This window comes from Carassius carassius, chromosome 6, assembly GCF_963082965.1.
Source record: "Carassius carassius chromosome 6, fCarCar2.1, whole genome shotgun sequence".
Classification (NCBI taxonomy): Eukaryota; Metazoa; Chordata; class Actinopteri; order Cypriniformes; family Cyprinidae; genus Carassius; species Carassius carassius.
The window spans coordinates 30,252,455-30,275,935 of record NC_081760.1 but is presented as its reverse complement, the minus strand read 5'-3'; the positions used below and the strand labels follow the sequence as shown (position 1 = coordinate 30,275,935).

The 23,481-nt window shown below is 39.5% G+C and overlaps 1 protein-coding gene across 1 annotated transcript in view; it reads left to right on the top strand.

Annotated features, from left to right (window-relative positions):
* LOC132142624 (catenin alpha-2) overlaps positions 1-23,481 on the top strand; it is a 405,218-nt gene that overhangs the window by 320,418 nt on the left and 61,319 nt on the right. The window contains exons 8-9 of the mRNA XM_059552628.1: positions 3,882-3,962; positions 21,652-21,804. Coding sequence (XP_059408611.1) covers positions 3,882-3,962; positions 21,652-21,804 — 234 coding nt within the window. The remainder of the gene's footprint in view (positions 1-3,881; positions 3,963-21,651; positions 21,805-23,481) is intronic.

Below are 23,481 nucleotides of genomic sequence, written 5' to 3'. Positions count from 1 at the left end.
TTCACTTAATCAAAAAGCACAGCACATTGATCACACTCACTCAAAATACTGTATAAACGACATTAATTTTATCTATTGAAATGTTACAGTAGTAATTTAGCTGAAAAATAATGAGATTGTATTCTAGGTTTAGGGGAAGCTACGACAGACAACTACACCTTACGAAAATTAATGTTTTAATATTTTGCTATAAATCCAGACAAAAGGTTACTATTGTTAAACCATGCCACAAATTAAAAATTATTTTACACATTTATTTATTTAAAAACAAATACAAATGGTAATCCATTTGCAAATAAATAAAACACGGTTAATGTACTTTTATATAATAAAAGCATGGTAAATTTTTGTAAGGGAAAAACATGATTAGGATTAGGATTAGGATTTTTCTATAAATATATTGAAGTGATGCACTCATTTTGACATGTAGGCAATTTAGAAAGTATAGTTTTGTTAAATCTTGAGTATTAAAGTCATGAGAGAGATGGATAACAGGGCAAAATAAAGAGACTGAAAAGAAAAATGGAAGTGAAGGTGCAGTTCAGGAGAGAACTTTTAATTATTTTGCATGTCCCCAAACTAAATATTTAAAACTTTTTTATGTGAGGTCCATACAAAAAAAAAAAATGTTGTCCATGAATTTGTTTGTATGAGTTTGAGATTTCCTAGTCTGAATTTTTTTCCCAGTCCACCCCTCATGTAAATTGATGCAGACATGTGGTTTCATTTACTATACATAGGCCTACTGAAGCTCAGAGTGTTTTCAACCTCTGCCGTCTCAATATATTAGTACATGAACATATAAACACAATCTCTATCATGTATCACTTCATGAGCATTTAACTTGTTTTGAGAAAACTATCATCATATACAAAGAGCAGCAATGTTTCAGGATTTTAGTACACAGAATAGGAGGTATGCTTATTAGATATAACATATTTGAGTTGATGTATATGATTTTATTTATTATTTTTTAATTAACTATTTTTCTTTCCAAACTATTGTTAGAAGCAGTGTTTCCTGGAATTATGCAAAGATTTGGTTTCAAAAAAAGTTTCACTAAACAATTTCTTATAATTTTAAATTTGCATTGAACTTCAGATCAATCTTAAAGTAAAATGCAGAACTAAAGTCTGATTGTGTGGTGGATGTTCAAATTTGATCATCTTAATTCAGGTGATGAAGGATGGTGAAAGTCTGACAGTATTGAGCTCTACTTTAAGGTTAAACCTGCATGGTGTAAATGTTTGAAAATTATTAACGGTTGCAAATAAACATTTATTAGAGATTTTTAAAAGTAATCAAAAAGTAATCAAAAGTAATCAGTTACATTACTTTAATAAAGTAATTGAAAAAGTTACACTACTATTACATTTTAAATAGGGTAACTTGTAATCTGTAACCTATTACATTTCCAAAGTAACCTTCCCAACACTGGATGTAGGTCCCTGCTCTAAGTTCTGCACTGTGTTAGGAGAGCTTGATTTCAGATATGCTCATAGCTGTCTTTCTCTTTCTCTCTGTCTCTCTTTGCTAAAGGTAGAGGGGGGTTAATGCTTGGCCTCCTAATTGCGCTCCATGGTACCTAAAAATCATTTGCTGCTTTCATGGATACTATTTGAAATGGTGTCTCTGGTAAAGGTTATGATGTCTTCAGTATCCAGTACTTATTCAGAGGGTCATCTTCCAAATGAATGTGGATAGCCCAATTAACAGTCTGCTTTGGATATCAGTTCACGCCTGGCCAAAAACCTTTGCACATGGATCATTATGCAGCTAAAATAATCTCCATTCAGACTGATTCTGACCTTTTAACATTGTTAAAAAAAATTAAAAAAAAAAGAAATAAAACTTATGATAAAGATGGTTAATTTTATAATTATTTATATTATATATATAATCTTCATTTAATTGTTTGTTTGACTGTTATTTTCTAGGATTTATTGGAAGAAGCTATTCTACTGGAAAAGAAGTGAGATTCCGAGCAATTATTTCAATCATTTTGAGACAGTGTTCCTAATAAAACACTTTAAATAGATTGCAAATGGCCTCTTAAACATCCCTGCATTGCACCATCATCATGTTCTCACACACTCTGACCACTGTATCATTTTCTGGAAAATTCTTGCAGGCATTTAGTTGTTTCAGCCCTGCTGTCCATATTTAATAGGATACTGTTTGTGTTTGTATGGAGCAATAACCTGCAGTCTTACTGCTGAGAGGGAAAGAGAGAGAGAGAGAGAGAGAGAGAGAGAGAGAGAGAGATGGGATGTGTGTTGTCATCTACGGTGAGAGTTTTCTCTGACACTGACATAAAGGAGACAGCTGTGAGCTGTCTGGCAGATCCGACCTAAGGGAGATGGCCGCCACCACTGCAAAATCTTTAATTACTCGTTAACAAGTGTTACCATCCTCATTTCAACCCGAGCACATTTTACCAGCTCACTCTGACAGGGGAAAGAGATTCCATTTTTGAGGGCAACAGCCACTGGAACAATAAGACAGGAAGCAAACAGGGGCATTCAGACTATATGGTGCATGACATTCCTAAACTAGCTGGACTTTTCCCTCATGGTATCAAGTCAAGTCCACACTGCAGCTTATTTTGGCTAAGAAAATGCCTATTTTAACAGCAAGAGATGGTCTGACCGAAATATACCTTTTATGTGGCCACTAAGGGTGAGCTTTTTCTAAAAGGGATTTTTCTTGAACATAAAACAAAGATTGTCAACCCAAACTAAAACATACAATTTATTTCCCAGACTTAAAAAAAAGCAAACTATGCAGTTTGGCTGGTTTACATGCTATTAAGTGCCTCAAAGAATTATTTTTTTTTTTTTCATCGATTTGATTCCACTAACCTGATAGATTCAAGATAAATTCAGTCATTAGTTCTTTCTGATCGACCCAATACCTTTCAGGCGGATTTATAAAACAATAAATAATGGAATATTTGCTCCTTTATTTCAGAATGTTTCATAAAGCCAGCCAATTGGATTAGTAAAATTGTATATAAGATTAGTAAATAAAAAGATTAGATTAGTATATATATTTTATATATAATTTCTTCATGCTACAGTCTCCTTTCAGCTTCATCATGGAGTCCTCAGTAAAGTGAAGTGACATTCAGCCAAGTATGGTGACCCATACTCAGAATTTGTGCTCTGCATTTAACCCATCCGAAATGCACACACACAGAGCAGTGAACACACACACACACTGTGAGCACACACCCAGCCATTTTTATGCTGCGGCGCCCGGGGAGCAGTTGGGGGTTCGATGCCATGCTCAAGGGCACCTAAGTCGTGGTATTGAAGGTGGAGAGAGAACTGTACATGCACTCCCCCAACCCACAATTCCTGCCAGCCCGGGACTCGAACTCACAACCTTTCGATTGGGAGTCCGACTCTCTAACCATTAGGCCACGACTTCCCCTTCAGCACCCCATGATGTGGCTTTTATACTGCTGTAAAGATTTAATCCCTGATGTTTTAGGGTCTGCCTGTGGCCGGCCATTTATGTGGAGGAGAGATGTAGCACGGAAGATTCCTTCATGTCAGTGTGTCTCCAAAATCTGCTACTGTGGTCTATAATGTTCTGTCTTTTTATTGTTGGTCCTGTCCACACCCTATTGTTGCTTTTTGCAGCACATGCTTTATTCCATCCCTGTTTTGTTTACATTTAGAGCCACTAAAAGGCTTCCAGTTTCAAGAGGTTCTTAAAAACCTACACCAAACCCCACTCAAGGCAGACAACAGCATTTTTGACTAAACCTATCTCTTTTAATTTGTTTGTTACCCTTTCATTTTTTTTCTGCTGTGAGCTTGCAGGACATGATATGGCAATATTACATTTCTCCACCTTTTCCCCTTTTATTGCAGACTGGAAGAAAGGAAAAAGGAGACCTGTTAAATTCAGCTATTGACAAGATGACCAAGAAGACCCGTGATCTTCGCAGACAGGTGAGTCAGTCCTCTGTCTGCTGTCTTTCTAGAAAAAAAATAAGTACACTGAAATAAAGTGATATATTATCTCTTGTCATTTGATTTTACATTGTGTTACATGGAACCACAAAAGGACATAAATAAGGGATGAGAGGATGGTGATTGTAACTGTCAAGCTCCAAACAGCACATAAAAGTATCATAAAAGTTGTATATATGACTTGTGCACTATATTGTGATAGCTTTGTGTAAGGAAGAGACTGACATTTAAGTCGTTTTTCACTGAAGCTCTTCCGTTCTTCTGTGTGAGTCCCTCTACACTATACAGCTATTAGAATTTGAACAAGGAAACATAAAAATGTTGCCTTTGAATCTGGAGATGGATTCACCAACTTTGGGTGAAATATGGACTAGCCCAACCATTTTTACATGAAATGTTTAAACCCAAAAGATGGGTTAGTCCAAATTCGACCCAAAGTTGGGTTGAGATAACCCAGCATTTCTCCGTGTGTTCAAACCTCCAAATAAAAACTGGAACTGTAATGCACACCACTGAACTATTTGTTTTATTTTTAGTCAGTGTTCAATAAGATAAGTCTTTTGAGAACAGTTTACGCATAAATAACACCTCACATTTTGGAACATCTGACTGTCGTGCATGACAGCATCAAACACCAGTATGTCTCTAACTCAAGAAGCTGAGGTCTACACTCTTGACTTCAGCAATCAGCACAGGGTAAAGTTTTTTTTAATGCTTTTTCGCTTTCCATCACCATGACAATTGAACAAAGTGTCAGATCGGTCAGCACTGATCCAAACTAAAAACAGAACATAGACATAAAACTGCAAGGCATTAGACAGAAGGGCATTCCTGTCAAACTGGCATTCCCATCAAGAGAGTTTTTGCTGTAAATGTAAAAGCAAATCAACATTATATTACACTATTATGCAATACTATTACCTGACATTTGCATCAAGGAAATGAAGTATTCTGTCTGCTCTTCAAATTAAAGAACAAGGCTAGGTAAATATTTCACTGGTTAAGAGAAACATAGGCACTCCTGTCAGCCCAGTTAGGACAAGATTGTCGATCAATAGCATCATAAATGTTACTCTGTTCCTCACACAATGTTGCTGTATTACTTTAGAAGACTTGGCATACTTTTCTGACACTTTTATGGTGCTTTTTTCATTCTGGAGTTTGACAGCACCCACACCCATTTACTACTTTTATTATAAGGAAAAGAGCAGGTAGTATATTGTTTACCAAAATGTTTGAAATAGCACGAGGGTGAGTAAACGGTGACAGAATTTTCATTTTGGGTGAGCTATTCCTTTCATAAACTCACCATACAACACAGTCAGGTAGGGAAAAAATTTGTCCTTACTTTCTAAGCATCAAGATGTCAACTTTCAGAGCATACAATCACCATATTCACCCTTTCATTTGTAAGATTTCTTCACATGTCCTAGAAGATTGTTGTTTTCAACCATTCAAAACTTGTTATTCAAGTTTGAAATTGACTTTTCCCTGTCTGCCTGTTTCCCTGTTACTCATGAAAGGTTTAAGACTGTTTGCATGCTTGTGGTGCCATTGGCCAGTCAAAAGCATCATTGGGGTATTTTCACACCTATCTTGTTTGGCAAGTTTTTTTCAGAACCTGGCACATTTTCCTCTTTAATTTGGTTTGTTTAAAGGCTTATATGAACACCACAATCTTGTTTATAGCTGCACCAATACAATTGGTCCAAGATCGTCTGAACAAGCCAAAGTCCCTTACAAGGAAAGTCTGTTCACTCAGTGTCCATATTTGCAATGTCTCCGGGCATCCATGACCAAGTCCTATCTAAATGAATGGGAGAATCCTGAAATCTCAAAAACTCCTGGGCAAACTCAAAATTAAATTGCATATATCAAATCAGCAACAAAACTGAAATTGTCTGCCATATAAATGTTGTTCCCTATGCTCAAATAGCATTAAAAATGCTTATTTTTCAGGCTAAACTAACCATTGAGTGAGTCTCAGGTTTTTATGGGAATCAGAGCTTCTAACAACTGCTGCAGTGACGCAATGACTTTTCCAATAAGCGATTGGCTCTTTCACTAATAGGGGGCAAATTCTGCCATATTGCATGTTGCAGTGTCTCTCAGTCATAAGTTATAGAAGTGAACAGTATTTGTATATCTATACCTTTTGGAACAAGCTGGTCTCGGCCCAATTAAGAATAAATTCTGCAGCAGTCCAGTTGTGGTGAGAAGGCAATCTAACCCAACAGTGAACCAAACCAAGAAGAAAATGCCAGATTGCAACAATTTAAGTCCCTGTTTCCCAACAAAGCATCTAATCTAAGGGTCTGAAAATGGACTTTGTCAGATGGCGTTCTGTGTTGAATGGCTCAAAAAGTGGGGCCATGAGCAAGTGTAGCAGATTTTAAATCACACACTTCCGGGTGGTCCTGGGACAGTTAAGATGAATATTAATGCTAACAGATTGCCTTCTCCAGGTATTATAGACCTCCTTGGCCTGCCCCCACTGAGAGAAGACCCTCTTTACCCCACATCAAAGTAAATCCACAGAGAGAGCAACTAATGTGGAATGGATGTTCGTTTTGAGCAGCCTGCTTTAATTACACTCTTGGAGTTCAGGAGAGTGTTAGTGGGTGTATAAATCAGTCAGCGCAGAGGTTAAGAAGCGGTTCACACACACACACACACACACATACAGCTGGAGTTAGCACATGAACATTCACCATTTACCCTCCCCCCGGTTTGTACAGTCTTTTATAATTGGAAAACATCTTTTAAAATCTTCCCACTCCCACCCACTTCACCAAGACTGTAAATTCGAAGAGCGCATTTTCAGACCCAGCAGTCGTACATCACCTCCCTCATTTCTGCTCCTCTACGCTCCTTTCCACATCGCTGAACCCAATGGCCGTCGCAGTCCCACATCTTCTGTCACCCGCTTCGCTGGACCAATATTTGGAAAGCTGTAAACTTTCCCTGACACATGTATTGTAGTTACGTGTCGGCTGAGGGAACCAGCTGTATACAGATTTACCAGGCCAAGCATTTTTAATCCTCTTAAGACATTTATTTTATTATCTATCATGGTCTGGGGCGGCGGGGCAAGATGTTTCCCTCACGGACACGTGGAGATTTTATGGTACAGCAAAGTGGTTTAAAGTAAATGAAAAGTGTTTGATAGCGCTGATTTACCCTAGTTTCCTCCACTCCACTGTCTTCTCCCAGTAATTGTGGCTGATCCTTTTCCTGTTTCCACTGCTGGTGAGCTCCATATGCTCTTGCATCTGATAAACCACCTCTCACCTTTACAACATGTCGCTAGAATCTCATCACAAAACAAATAACATTTTAATTACTTTAATGGGGTTTAAGATACCCAGAAAAAAACCTGCCAAGGGATCAAGGAGGATTCCAAGCGAGTTGCAGACCAAGCTGTTGATGTTTTTGATGTTAAATCATTGCGCATATGGTGGATGTTCTCATTATGTATTTTAATTTCAGACAGTGATCTGTGAGCAGCACTCACATGCTGTGATTGTTCTGTTGTTTACTGACCTTACAGAACATCTGGCAGTCTTTATAACAGCAAAACAGCCCAATAAAGCCTAAAAATGAATTACAAATAGTTTTGGGGTTTTTATTAGTAGATTGCAGGAAGATGGTGCACTGAGCCAATAGACGCGTTTCCACTGTCGAGCTTAAACTGGGTGTGCTAGTGCGTGCCAGGGCCAGTCGCGTTTCCACTGTCACTTCCGGGGTTTGATCTAATATCAAAGTTAACTAATAATCAAACCTTATTGTAAAGTTATAGAAAGACCAAGAAAGCAGACAAGAAAGAAACCGTCCTTTCAATCAACTGAAACCTGGTCTGCCTCAAGATTACTGGCAATAGTGAATTCACCAATCATATATATGTTTTTATTATTATTATTATTATTCAACATTGGAAAAGCAAATACATTTCTGTACTTTATATGTTTTCTCTCAGAGTTGCTTAATTAATGCTTATGGTTTGACGTGTGTGATTGTATTGTGTAAATAACTAATTAGAAAATTATTAATCTGTTATACAACCCGAATTCCGGAAAAGTTGGGACGTTTTTTAAATTTTAATAAAATGAAAACCAAAGGAATTTCAAATCACATGAGCCAATATTTTATTCACAATAGAACATAGATAACGTAGCAAATGTTTAAACAGAGAAATTTTACACTTTTATCCACTTAATTAGCTCATTTAAAATTTAATGCCTGCTACAGGTCTCAAAAAAGTTGGCACGGGGGCAACAAATGGCTAAAAAAGCAAGCAGTTTTGAAAAGATTCAGCTGGGAGAACATCTAGTGATTAATTAAGTTAATTGATATCAGGTCTGTAACATGATTAGCTATAAAAGCTTTGTCTTAGAGAAGCAGAGTCTCTCAGAAGTAAAGATGGGCAGAGGCTCTCCAATCTGTGAAAGACTGCGTACAAAAATTGTGGAAAACTTTAAAAACAATGTTCCTCAACGTCAAATTGCAAAGGCTTTGCAAATCTCATCATCTACAGTGCATAACATCATCAAAAGATTCAGAGAAACTGGAGAAATCTCTGTGCGTAAGGGACAAGGCCGGAGACCTTTATTGGATGTCCGTGGTCTTCGGGCTCTCAGACGACACTGCATCACTCATCGGCATGATTGTGTCAATGACATTACTAAATGGGCCCAGGAAAACTTTCAGAAACCACTGTCGGTAAACACAATCCGCCGCGCCATCAGCAGATGCCAACTAAAGCTCTATCATGCAAAAAGAAAGCCATATGTGAACATGGTCCAGAAGCGCCGTCGTGTCCTGTGGGCCAAGGCTCATTTAAAATGGACTATTTCAAAGTGGAATAGTGTTTTATGGTCAGACGAGTCCAAATTTGACATTCTTGTTGGAAATCACGGACGCCGTGTCCTCCGGGCTAAAGAGGAGTGAGACCTTCCAGCATGTTATCAGCGTTCAGTTCAAAAGCCAGCATCTCTTATGGTATGGGGGTGCATAAGTGCATACGGTATGGGCAGCTTGCATGTTTTGGAAGGCTCTGTGAATGCTGAAAGGTATATAAAGGTTTTAGAGCAACATATGCTTCCCTCCAAACAACGTCTATTTCAGGGAAGGCCTTGTTTATTTCAGCAGGACAATGCAAAACCACATACTGCAGCTATAACAACAGCATGGCTTCGTCGTAGAAGAGTCCGGATGCTAACCTGGCCTGCCGGCAGTCCAGATCTTTCACCTATAGAGAACATTTGGCGCATCATTAAACGAAAAATACGTCAAAGACGACCACGAACTCTTCAGCAGCTGGAAATCTATATAAGGCAAGAATGGGACCAAATTCCAACAGCAAAACTCCAGCAACTCATAGCCTCGATGCCCAGACGTCTTCAAACTGTTTTGAAAAGAAAAGGAGATGCTACACCATGGTAAACATGCCCCGTCCCAACTATTTTGAGACCTGTAGCAGAAATCAAAATTGAAATGAGCTCATTTTGTGCATAAAATTGTAAACTTTCTCAGTTTAAACATTTGCTATGTTATCTATGTTCTATTGTGAATAAAATATTGGCTCATGTGATTTGAAAGTCTTTTAGTTTTCATTTTATTAAAATTTAAAAAACGTCCCAACTTTTCCGGAATTCGGGTTGTATATGAGGTGAGACGTACAATAGGTAGCATAACCTGCAATGACTTGTGTATGAAATTGCGTATAGGAAAAATGCTTGACGGTTCACAGGTAGACAGAAATGGAAATTGTGGTAAACTCTTTATTTGTTCTAATTTGAGTGTTTAGAGAAAGACAAACCAAGAGAGAGAAAGTACCATTCACTATGCTGCTTTGCATAAATGCATAAGCAGGTCTTTATGCTACACAGGAATGCATAGAATAACTATGCAGCTTTAGCCATCCAGTAAGAGCTCTGACTAATGCATTAGCATCACTATCAGATTCATCAATTGTGCCGCAGAACAGATTAAACTAGTTCATATATACAGTAGAGATTAACCTCAAAAGTGTCTTCCATTGCCTTTAGCCTCCTGAGCACTTGTATATCCTTCCGCATTGCACAGAGGACAACTGATGATTCCTACACTCTCTAACCTTTCCCTTTATTATTCTTTTTTTATTAATAGGATGACGTAGTGGTTCTGGGCTTGTAATCAAAAAGTTCTTAGTTTGAGCACCGCAACAGGCGATTCATGAACTATCACCATTCTGCCCTTTAGGAAGACACTTAGTTGCTCCAAGGGAACTGTCACTGTAATGAGTGTACTTCAAGCACTTTGGATAAAAGCATCTGATTTACTATGTTGGTACCATCGTTCTGTGATGGTACACATCTAGAGAACGCTTTTATCCAAAGTGACTTGCAGCAATCTTATTACAGGGACAGGCTCCCTGGAGCAACCTAGTGTTAGGAGCCTTGCTCAAGGGTACATGGGTGAACTTTTGGCTCATTCTCTAAGGACCTGGAACATCTAAATGTGCACTTTCTGCAGGGGAATGAGTTTTAGAGTGGGCAAGGATGCTAAAAAGGGATGGCTTGTGATATCACTAAAGAAAAGGCAGAGATTATGAATATTAATTATTCTGTGCTGATGTTGAAAGACAAATGTTATACTCGCATAACTTAATAGTTATTAATGAGTAAACCATTGACATAAGTAAGTGCTGAAAGTGGCGGGGGTTCTGGCGCTCCTGCATAGGTAAAGTGTAAACAAATTGCAGAATAAGGATCACATACTAGCACCAATGTAATCCAAAAATTGCTTTTTTTTTTTTATTTTTTTTATTTATTTTTTTTTTTTAGTTAGACCGCTTTTCCTGGTTAGACTGCTTCTTACCAAGTTCATGGGATATGATTGGTGATTTTATTTTATTGTTTGAATGTTATTATTAGTTTTGAGGTGTGATTTAAAATGTGGTTACATATTAATTTAAATGCAGATTTTTTTTTTATTTTTTATTTTTTTTATAAATGAATGTTTAGGTTTTTTTTTTTTTTTTTTTTTACACTTGGTTAAATGCATCAATGTGACTAATTTATTATATATAGATAGATCTGTATTCGCAAATTTACAAATTACACTATTTTTATCCACGACTAGTATTGCTTCAAAAGGATATCTCAAAAGAATATACATGCTCATTGACTACAGACATGTAGTGCTCATGTCACGTGACTACTTTATTTTTTCTCTGCTATCTTTTCTACATGGGCAGAAAGAAATAAAGTCATGGGGCCAGTCACGGAACTAAACCCAGCATTTGTCAGACCTCTCCCCCAGAGGCACACCTCTCAGATGCCACCGAGTGCTTGAGCTCCTATACTGCCACCTCTGAAAACTAGAAAGAGAGAGAAATAGAGATTGAAAACAAAATGACAATAAAAGCATAAACAGAACACAAAGAGGAAAAGATCTGAGGTACAGCCTTTTAGTTGTTAAGAAACTAGATGAATAATACTGGAGCTGTGGGAAAATACCGCACTGAACTAATACTCTTAAATATCTGTTCTTATGTAATTAGCAGTCTCCACACACATGCCTTTACACCAGTTTGAGCTATGTGTCATCTGTCATCCCATTCCTAATAAATGTGTCTGTCAAGTCCTCCCTTGTAGCTCTCTGTTGACGGATAGCTTACTCCAGGATGCTCCTCTAGTGAACAACACTTCTCTGAACATATGCTTAAGCAAGCTCTCTTTCTCTTTCAGTTTCTCTCAATAGGGATCCATTTTTTGAATCGCAATCAGAAACAGTTTTGAGTTCCTGCAGTGTATGTGCTTTGACAAAAATATGAAAAGATGACTAAATAATTTGTTATTCGGAAAATACACTGAACTTTTGTATTTTTCTCATTTACAGTGTGTGGGTATGTGTAATTATTGCTATTGGCATATGGCTTGTTTTTTGACCTTGTGAAAGTCTCGGCATCTGACTGCTGTTCTTACAGCGTCTTGTTACCACAGCCACTTTGACTCCTTTGGAACTGTTTAACTGACAGCTACTCTTAATCTACATCAAAGAAATTCTTTTAGAGACAGGCACACGGAGAGAGGCTCATAAATCTTGCTGCTCTCAAAGTAAAACCGCTTTTTCAAAGTAGAGCTCAGTTTTAACACTTCTAAATCAGTTGTACATTTCCCACATTTATGAAATTCTTGAGCAGAAATTGTTTCAACTTTAAACAATCACTCTGATGATGTCTGCAGTCTGGATAGTTCGGATTCCTCAATGCTCTGAACTGTCAGGCTACTACTGTACAGTATATGGCAGCCATTTCTTAAAACCTAAATGCGATTGCTTGTACGAAGCATGTACTGTAGTATGCATGCGTTTGACATTTTTACATGACATCCTGTGCAATTCCCAGGCACCTACATAAGCATCTTAACACTGACATATGTATGCAATAAGTTCAGTTTGTGTACCTTTTTTTATTTTCCTTTTTTTATGCTGTGTACAATTTGAGCATAACAGGATGCAGTGATTTGCAACTGTTCTACTGAGCCTTGCTACAAAACCGGCATTGAATCTTTGTGTTGTATTCAGAAGAAGTTCCAGTGAAATGTTTTGAATGGCTGTTTCAAAATCCCTCAACATTTGTTACACTATACCTTCCGAAAGTTTATGGTTTAGAGGATTTATTATTATTATTATTATTATTATTATTATTATTATTATTATTATTATTATTATTATTATTATTATTTTTAATGTTCTTTCTCACATAGGCAGCATTCACTTGATCAAAAATACAGTAAAAAAAGTAATAATGTTAAATATTATTGCTGTTTAAAGTTCAAAAGAACAGTGTTTATTTGGAACTGAAATAATTTGTATCAAATGTGTTTACTGTCAGTATCGACTGTTTTTCGCAAGAAGAAGGCACTAAAAAAATTTGTAACAACAAATCTTTTTTAATGGTAATCCACATTTTCCTGTATTTTTGATCAAATTAATGCAGTCTTTGTTATTGTATTGCATTGCATTGCAGAATTTAATATACAGAACAGCTGTCAGATTGAACTGATTCATACTGACACAAATGTATTCAATGTCACAAAGACAGACACAGAATGCGAGAGCCCCAGAGAGGCGCCACTCCCTGTTCTTCCTAATAAAAAAAAAAAGTCCTGCATTGCAGCGAGGCTGAAGTCAGTGGGCAATACATTAATGCAGGCAGGGGGACTCAGGCTGGAAGTACAGTGCTCATACTCGCTGATAAATTCCTCAGTAGGCCCTCACGATCAGAGATCAGGGTACAGTGGTACCTCAGTCTGTCGTAGTGGAGTATGATAACAGAAGCAGTTGATAAAACAATGTGCACACGGGCTGTTCTGCCACTCTCATCAACAGTCTAGAAACACCTTCCCACTGCCTGTCTTCTTTGCTTTCTTATTTCTATTTCAAGAAATTGTCAATTGTCACACTGCCACAGTGTCCGCAGCATCCGCTCATAGATGTGTGCATTGACTCAAGTGTTATGTGATTCTCTATGAAAGATGGAACCTATCTGTTATGCGAGCACTGTTTATGTGTTATGTAAGGAACTGCTTTTTATTTTGAGTCAGTACTCCCATTAGAGTTAACTTCCTTATAAAACATTGTAAATTGTATTGCATATACAATTTCAATGAGTTATAGAAATGTAAAACCTTCAGTTGATGTCAAGCATGGATTATTGTTCCTCTTCAGGAACTCGAGCTGCGTAGAAACACTTTGGGGAACGCGTTTAGCGTGAGCGACTCTGAATATCATATGTTATCTGTCTTATAAAAGAGCGTGACGTCACGGGCGGGGTGACGTAAACGACCAGGAAGCTATGAAGGCATGCGCCGCGCAGCTGGCTTCAGCTTCGCGTATTTCAGCAAGCGCTCTGTGTGTGCATGTCATTCTGTCTTGTCAGTCTTATTTATTGTTGTTTGTCACTATTAGCTCCTCAAAGAGTAAGCAATAGTCAAAGAGCAAAGCTAAGACGAGACAACTGAAAGGCGAATCCAGATCATGTTTCAGATTGTGTGTTCATCAAGAGTGGTAATACACGGTCTGTGCACGGTCTGCCTGGGATCGAGGCACACTGTTTCGGCTCTTGAGGGAGCCGACTGCCTGCACTGGTACAAGCCAGTGTGGACGCTTCGATCCCGTAGGACTCTCTCTAGGGGGAATCTTCGCCAGCGTTCCTCGCAGTGTCAGTCCCGCTTTCGCCGAGGCGGAGCCTGCACTCGCTGGGTTCGCAGATAAGATCTGCTGGAGGGAATGGAGACGGGCGCGTCCCTATCTCCTACCTCACCCGCCAGATCTGCCCGATCTCTGGGTTCGGAAGCCCGAGTGTTGCGATCCTTCCCCCCGAGTGACGGCCGTGATGCGCCGCCTTTTTTTCTCCGAGGAGATTGAAACGGAAGGTGTCGATGAGCTCGCAGTTGCACAAACATAAACTGCATAAACATCAGTTGCAACATCAGACAACAGTTACACAAGCATCAGTTTCACAAGCATATTATGCATAACTGTATAACGAGCAGCATTAATAAGGAGTGCAGCTCACGCAGTCAGCTCTTGGAAAAAAAAAGGGGGCTGACTATGCTTCTCGCATATCTAAGGATGGGGCGAAGATGGCTCTGCCCATCTCCACCCGTGTTCCCTAGATTTAGAGTTCATTCTTGAGGTTCGGAAGCACGTGCAGCGGTTCCTTCCCCCTCTGTGAACTCGCAGCTGCAGCTACTTATCTCCGAGGAGATTAATATTGTTTGTGTAAGCAGCTCGCGTGCTGCCAAGGATACGCGTGTATTACATCATTTCAGTTTTGATGTGAATCTTACCAAAACCAGACAGTCTTTACTCGTCTGATTGGTTAACTGCATTAATTCTGAGTAATTAAATTCAGTATTTATCTGACTATGAGAAGTTCGATATGAATTATAGCAACAAGGCAGACTGTGGTTACTCGTCTGTTTGTTTGTTTGCATTAAATTCTGAGGAATATAATGACTTTTATCTCACTCTGAGACGTTATATATACTGGAGGGGCTGCTGGGCGGGAGCAGCCCTCTCAGTCTATCGTCAGAGCGTTGCCGCCCGCGCTTCCCCGCGTCGGGACCGGAGGCTGAAGCAACGCTCTGAACCAGGGTTTTCCCAGCCGAAGGCGGATCTGTGTCGGTTAAGTGGTCCTGACACATTTCGGTCACGACTGCAGAGGGCGGCCCCTACTGGTGTAGAGCGGCGTACACCGCATTACACGGTGCTTGTCTCGCCTCAGCGCCCTCTGGGTGCCGGTCTGCCAACCCTGCCAGCGTTCCAGGGTGCAGCAGTCCCCAGCGAGCATCGTTCTCAGTATTTTCCGCCCCTGCGCGCAGCTGGGCTGAGATGCTCGCCGCCCCTGCGGGAGTCTCTTACACCAGTGGTCAGTCCCGAGAGACTGATTCTGTTAGTAGATTATTTAGCAGTGTGGAAACTACTGCCAAATGTATCTCAATGGGTCCTGCACACAGTAGAAAAAGGCTACCGTATTCAGTTCGGCTCTGCACCGCCGATATTCAACTGGGTCATTCAGACGATAGTCGGCCCCAGGCAGGGTCTGGTTATGGAACAGGAAGTGAAAACCCTATTAGAGAAGGAGGCCATCGAGGTGGTCCCTCCTCAAGACAGGGAGTCTGGGTTCTATACAGCCGGTATTTCATAGTTCCAAAGAAGGATGGGGGGTTGCATCCGATTATTAGACCTGAGGGTCTTAAATCATTCAGTTATGAGATTGAAGTTCAAAATGCTCATGATCAAGCATGTTGTAGCTCAGATCAGGTACGAGGACTGGTTTGTCACAATAGATCTCAAAGATGCATACTTCTACATATCCATCCTTCCACAACACAGGAAGTTTCTGAGGTTCGCTTTCGTGGGCGAAGCCTACCATTATCGAGTACTTCCCTTCGGCCTTTCACTCTCACCGTGCACGTTCACAAAATGTGTAAACGCGGTTCTGGTTCCCCTGTGCATGCAGGGCATCCGCAATCACAACTATATCAACGATTAGAGTATGCCGGGACGGGGTCCGTCTGTTTATTAGTAGCCCCGTTATGGCCGGGCCAAGTATGGTTCGCAGACCTGGTCTCGCTCCTCGACGGCTCTCCATGGGAGATACCGATCAGGACAGACCTACTCTCACAGGCGCAGGGCACGATAATTCACCCTTGCCCGGAGTTGTGGAAGCTGTGGGTGTGGCCCCTGAGGGGGCGCAACTATTAGCAGCTGGTCTCTCAACTGAGGTTGTTGAGACCCTCCTTCAATCCAGAGCTCCCTCAACGAGGAAACTGTACGCCTTGAGGTGGAAACTCTTCACTTCATGGTGCAGAGACCGCCAGCTAGACCCAGCAAACTGCCCAGTTGGTACAGTTCTGGAGTTCCTACAGGCCAGGCTCTCTGCAGGGTTGACCCACTCCACGTTGAAGGTTTACGTGGCGGCCATTGCGGCCTACCACACCCTTCTCGATGGCCAGTCTTTGGGAAGACACCCCTTAGTTACACGTTTCCTCCGTGGTGCGCCGAGGCTGAGACCTCCAGTATGGTCCCGTATTCCCCTGTGGGACTTGGTTGTGGTGTTAGAGACGACGTGCAAACCTCCGTTTGAACCTATTCAAGATATTTCAGACAGAAATTTGACGCTTAAACCGCCTTTCTGTTGGCTATTACCTCTCTGAGAAGAGTAGGAGATCTGCAGGCCCTTTCAGTGGCCCCTACTTGTCTTGATTTTGCACCTGGCATGATCAAAGCGTTCATATAACCTCAAGCGGGATATGTTCCTAAGGTTCCCTCTGTTACACCACAACCTGTAGTGCTGCAGGCCTTCTGTCCTCCTCCCTTTCGGGAGCCCGACCAAGAGAAGCTAAATTGTGTGTGCCCAGCTCGAGGAGAAAAACAGACCAATTGCTTGAATGCTGCTGTCCCCCCAAGAGGGGTTTTCCTGCTTCTAAGCAGACTATTAGTCGTTGGATAGTTGAGACTATCAACGCCACCTTTGAGTCCTCTGGTCGTCCCAGGCTTTCGGGAGCCAAGGCTCACTCTACACGGGGTATGGCGGCCTCCAAGGCCTTTCTAGCAGGTGCGTCCATGCTGGACATCTGCAATGCTGCGGGGTGGTCCACGCATTCTACTTTTGCAAGATTCTATGGCTTAGACATGCCAGGCACTTCAGTCCTCTCGTCCTAAGCTGTGCTCTTTGGATACACACTAGGCAGGGTTTTGTTAGTCTGGCAGCGTTGGTACTCGTTCCCCAAAGTGTTTCGACGCAGCTCGAGTTCCTGAAGAGGAACGTCTCTAGGTTACGTATGTAACCCTAGTTCCTCGAGGGAACGAGACGCTGTGTCTCGGGGCCATACGCCCGGCACCCCTGCTGGCGCTTGCTGGTACTCGAAGCTGAAGCCAGCTGCGCGGCTCGTGCCTTTATAGCTTCCTTGTCGCTTACGTCACCCCGCCCGAGAACGCTAAAGAACGCTCTTCTATAAGACAAATTAGATATGATATTCAGAGTCACTCATGCTAAACGAGTTCCCCAAAGCATTTCGATGCAGCGTCTCGTTCCCTCAAGGAACTAGGGTTACATATGTAACCTAGAGACGTTTTGGATAAAGTTCTGAGCTTTATTTCATAGCTGATTCATGTCTATGTTTGCTCTACAGTCTGTTGAAGTTTAGTGGTGATACTATATTATTGGTGATAAGTACATTTATAAAAAGAAATAAAAATAATTAGAAAAGTAAACATAAATAAATAATGAACTAAATAAATGATCCAGAGCAAGAAAATAGTTTCTCTGGCTTCCTCTAACTTTAAGACCTCTGCGGTGGTCATTGAAAGGGAGGGAGCTTTGCTATCAGACTCATTTACAGACATGACAGGAAGATCAAACAGCATATCACCACTCACTCCGTTTCTGTCCCTCCTCCTCCTTTCCTCTCCAGATTATTGATACTAAATCAGTGCTGTTACTTCATTCTGTTTTGCATTGAATGCCTCTTATGCTAACCAGGTACAGAAGCACACGTATCCTGTGATTGCCCTTGACATTTTAATAAGAAACGTCAAGTTCTTGACCCAAAGCTTCTGCCAGATCATAAGACTGGCTGACAAAGTTGAAGCCACTGATGGTTGTATTTTGCCATGTTCATTTGTTTTTTCATGATTGTTAAAGAAAATAAAATGTTACAGTCTCTCAGTTGTAAAATAGGAATAAAACCAATACCAATTTTTTGGTGTTGTTTTTTTGTGTACCGTATTTTTCGGACTATAAGTCGCACCTGAGTATAAGTCGCATCAGTCCAAAAATACGTCATGATGAGGAAAAAAACATATATAAGTCGCACTGGACAGTAAGTCGAATTTATTTAGAACCAAGAGAAAACATTATCGTCTACAGCCGCGAGAGGGCGCTCTATGTCTTCAGTGTAGACTACAGGAGAACTGAGCAGCATAGAGCGCCCTCTCGCGGCTGGAGAAGGTAATGTTTTCTATTGGTTCATTTCTCTTGGTTCATTTCTCTCGGTTCATGTCAAATTAATTGCTAAATAAGTCACACCTGACTATAAATCCCAGGACCAGCCAAACTATGAAAAAAGTGTGACTTATAGTCCGGAAAATACGGTATTTAAAAAAGTAAATTGGTGGAGATTGTGGGAGTAAATCAGCGTCATGAACTGCTCTTGTTTTCTCAGATTAAGAAATGATACATCTGTCAGCTTTGTTCTGTGCCATAGACTGAGTAAATTACAGAAGATTACTGAATTTCATTGCTGATTTGACTCTCCTTCCCGGTGACATTTGTTTTTCATGTTTTAGCAGGTGGTTAATCCTTAAAAATACACTTTCTTGTTTGTAAGTGAAGTTAGCAAACACAAGCTAATCTCATCTCTTAAAACCCCTCCCCCCAAATCTGCAACATTAAAAGATTTATCTTCTGGCTTGGCTAAGTGCACGCTTTCTTCCTTATTGTGTCTTTGTTTCTGTCTGAATTTGACTTGATTGAGTTTGCTATGCTGATTTTTTACCGCTGCTTCAGTGCCATATGGATGAAAAGAACAAAGGATTAGGGAGAAATTTGGAAAAGAAGCAGAAAGACAGAAAGGGGAACATGACAGGTAGGATCACAAGATTTCCATTTTTCAGTCCCTCAGAGCAATTTAAAGCAAAGCACTTCCTCTCCTCAGTGTTTCCAATTTTTGGCTTGCTGTTTTTGTAGTCTGCGAGGAGTCAGCGGAGCACTCCATTCGTCAAGCTATTTTTTTCCAATTTAGTCCTGAGATTACATGACTATAACTTCAATTCCCTCTTTGAAAAAGACATTAGACATGAGGGGCCTCACTTTGGGCTATACAGTACTTGTCTTGCCAGTGCTAGCTATGCTATTGGAACATTTAACAGACTTTTCAAGCGATGTAATAACATGTTTGATTTAACATGTTTGTAACATGCAGTATATTAAATAAAGGTTTAAGGGTCCGCAGCCTGAAAATGAGATTTTCCCAGTTAACAGAAATGAATCTCACTGGCATAATGATGATAAGATGCAATCGGAGCTGACCCTAAAATGCCATGCTTGATGTTGAAGGAAAATAATTATGGCTCAAATAATCTAAAAATAAATAAATAAATAAAGAAGCAGAGAAAGATCACTTGCTCTCAAGCTCCGTGAGAACTGAAAAAATAATAATTTTTTAAGAAGGGGTTGGGGAAATCTAATACTGTCAGACTGAGTCCCAGTTTAAGATTATTAATTTATTCAAATACTAGTACGGTACTGTTCTTCTTCTTCTCCTTTCTTTTTCTTTTTTTTTATGTAGTTCGTTCAATTTTTATTTTTTTTATTTTTACGCAGAACATTGCTCATGTACACTCTACTACATCTCTAGATTTTTTTAGTCCATATAAGCAGAAAAAATGATACATTTTGGTCACTATTTTTCTATTTTATTTTCCCTGGGGTTGCACCCAAACCATTAAGAAGACAAGCACACATACTTTACCAGAGGTTATTAGAGACAGAGTGCCAGGGTTCATTAAAACGTTTCAATTAAATCATCGGCACATGGGGAGAAGGATCATTACCTATGGAGTGTGCTCTGTTTTGTGAATTTCATGCTCAAGTGGCCAAGAACTCCTCAACTGAGTGCTGCACATTGATTGAAAAGATGACATCCTCAAGCATGGCTCTGGTTTCATGACCTGTTCTTTAGCCCAGTGTGGCCTTAAACTTCCTTACTTGCCAAAGATAGGGTCTGTATTTTACACTTTTGACTTTTGCAAAAAACATAATTTTCTTCTACCAGTAATTTGGTGACATTTTTCATCTATTTGCTACTGCGTTTTTAAGTGTGCACAAATATGCAGTTTTACAAAAATATATGAATAGCCCTTTTTCAGAAGTTCAGATGATGATTACTGATGTGTGAATGCAACCTCATAACCACACATATTTCATTTATACAGATTTATTAGGATTTTTTGAACTGAGAAAAAGGAAATCCTCTTTTCTATGATGTGTCCCCTTTAAGGGCATCTCAAGCCTCAAGTTCTGACTGGCCAAGTTTGCTAGTGATGGATTATTTGTCGCATTCAGCCATAATTAATCATTACTGTCTGCTGACCATGGCCTAGCACAGGGTTTTTAATTGGTTAAGATATGTGCATGCCTCACTGAAAGATAATTATTGCTTGTTAAGAATATTTCCCATCATCCATTAGAGTACATGTGTCACGGGACTCTACCTACTGCCCCATTAGAATAGCCGCCAATGTTTTTTCTGCATATTACAGTGAATGTTGCTGATGATGTGTTTCTGCTACTAAAATAGGCAATTATATAACAATGATTAGCTGTAACCTGTTTTATAAGAGCACTTATGGTAATATTGTTAATAATTACATATCTTGTTTACGATATATAAAGCTTTTCTCTTACCTCAAGGGGAAAATGAATGCCTGTATATTTTAGGTTGTCGTGAAACTGGCTTATGCTCAGGGCTAGTGACGCAAAGGTTGCTATCTTGATCACTGCAATTAGCAAGCCATGAGCTTTTAGTATTGTGCCCCTAAGCAAGGCACCTCAAGTTGCTTACTATTCCATCATTGTCTGCTGTTTTCTTTGAAAGTACTCTAGAATTAGCATTTTTGCTCACTTGCTATGCCCAAACATTGCCATGTTAAAAGTAGTCATGTATTTCTTTTAATGATTATTATGATATATTTGCCATCAGACATTTACAACTTGGGTAATTGGTTCAAACAGTTCTGTATTTCCATAAAGAAAATGGCAAATTTCAAATCACACACTTCCAGGTGAAAACTGCCATTTAGATGGATGTGAATGGTGCCTTTTTCCAGGTTTTACAGACCCTCTTGAAGCATCTGAAGTGTATTGAGTGTTTACATAACGGTGTATTGGAGCTAATGCACCTACAAGCGCACCTTCTGTTCAGTTCCGTTGCGCTCCATCTAGCTGATTTTAACGCCAGAACACATTTAAGGTCTCCATTAGAAAATGTGTTAGAAATCAAGTTTACAGCTTGTAAATGCCTTTCAGTCAGAGCTCCAAGTACAAGTTCAAGTGCTGGACAGTTTATAGGACATCAGCTGATCCCTGCTCTCTCTATCTTTTTTCTCCTAGCTAAGGAAGGCTGTTATGGACCACATATCTGACTCTTTCCTGGAGACCAACGTCCCTCTGCTAGTGCTGATAGAGGCGGCCAAGAGCGGGAACGAGAAAGAGGTTAAGGAATATGCACAGGTCTTCCGCGAGCATGCCAACAAGCTGGTGGAGGTGAGTAACATATAACACCCCTTCACTCAACTCCCTCATCTCATTCAGCCCGAGCAGATGATTCTTATCTGGGGCATCGCAGGCCACTATCAGTCAGAGCACGAGGTGGCCTTTAGGAAGTCATCCGCCAAGCCAAGGCAATTTAATGGCAGAATATGATGCAGTGGAGCTCAATTCTGTAATGCCAAATTTGTGTTTGATAACATGGATTCGGATCACAAAGGGGGAATGACACCAGGGAATGGCTTTAACACCCCCCCCCCCCCCCCCCTCTTTTAAATATCTCTCGTGACTCGATTTCAAAGATGCAGTTCATTTCCATTATTGAAGAGCAGTATGGTGACTGAGGTGAAACGGTTGAATGTGAAAGAGACGCTTATCTGAAGGTTGGTGTTCGGTGTTGATATGTCAAAAATGCAAAAGGGCATATAACTGAACCGAACTGAATTTTTCAAAAGTGTTAGAGGATCACTTCTGAGTAAAACAGATGAATCCTGACTTGTTCTCTTGTTTTTGGTCACTATATAGGCTTTAGCACACACAAGTATGAGTGCACCCATTTTCCATGCTATATACAAGGGTACATACAGTACAGTATTTCATAGTTTATCATGAGTTCACGCAAATGTGAGATACTCTGTTTGCTGTCGAAGCCTGTAAGTGGCATCTAGATACTTGCTTTCCTAAAGAAGAGCTTAAGGAGCAATCTGCTTTTGACTCTGAAACACAGGGCTCAGCACTCAATTTTTAGCATGGTATCAATAATGTAACCAGTCTAAGAGAGAGGTTCTCAGTGCTTTTAGATAGACAGGAAAAGTTTCCATGGTATATTTCCTTTTAATGTGCTTAAATTGCACTTCAAAATATGCATATTATCACAAGCAATTACCTTCAAATCTTTTCTGAAATCTTTTTTATGGTGACGTCTTTGTACATTTTGTTTAATGGCTGACAAATTTAGTTCTTTCTTTCTTTCTTTCTTTCTTTCTTTCTTTCTTTCTTTCTTTCTTTCTTTCTTTCTTTCTTTCTTGCTTTCTTTCTTTTCTTTTAAACACCATACCAGCTTCTAAGGCTATATTCATGGCGAGAGTAAAGTGCAATCAATCAAACTGAATTTAGTTCACGCATATTTTGTGACAAGTTTGGTAAATGTAAAATGGAATCAATTCTAAATGTTTTGGTATATTGACAAAACTAATTTCAGATTGGATTACCACATTTGGTAGCAAAGATTGTAGTCATATTGTCCACCTCATAAGTATTTTAATTAGGGAGCTGTTATAAAGTTATTCCATAAAAATGATATGGTATCCCTGCCATTCTCAAGGTTATTTATTTGTTCTTTTTTTTTCTTATGCTCACCAAGTCTGCATTTATATATATATATATATATATATATAGAGAGAGAGAGAGAGAGAGAGAGAGAGAGAGAGAAATTTTGATGCATTACTTATTTTCACAGTTGAAAACAATAAATAAATAAAATTGCCTTTTCAGAACAATATGAAAGTATTTGCCATTACTTTTGATCAGTTTAATGCATACTTGCTAAAAATACTCTTAAATATATTCTACAAAAATATTTAAATAAAATGAAAAAATAGTCATTTAAATAAAACTTACAGAACCTTAAATTTTTTATGGTAGTCTGTATATAAATATGTATTATGTATCCAC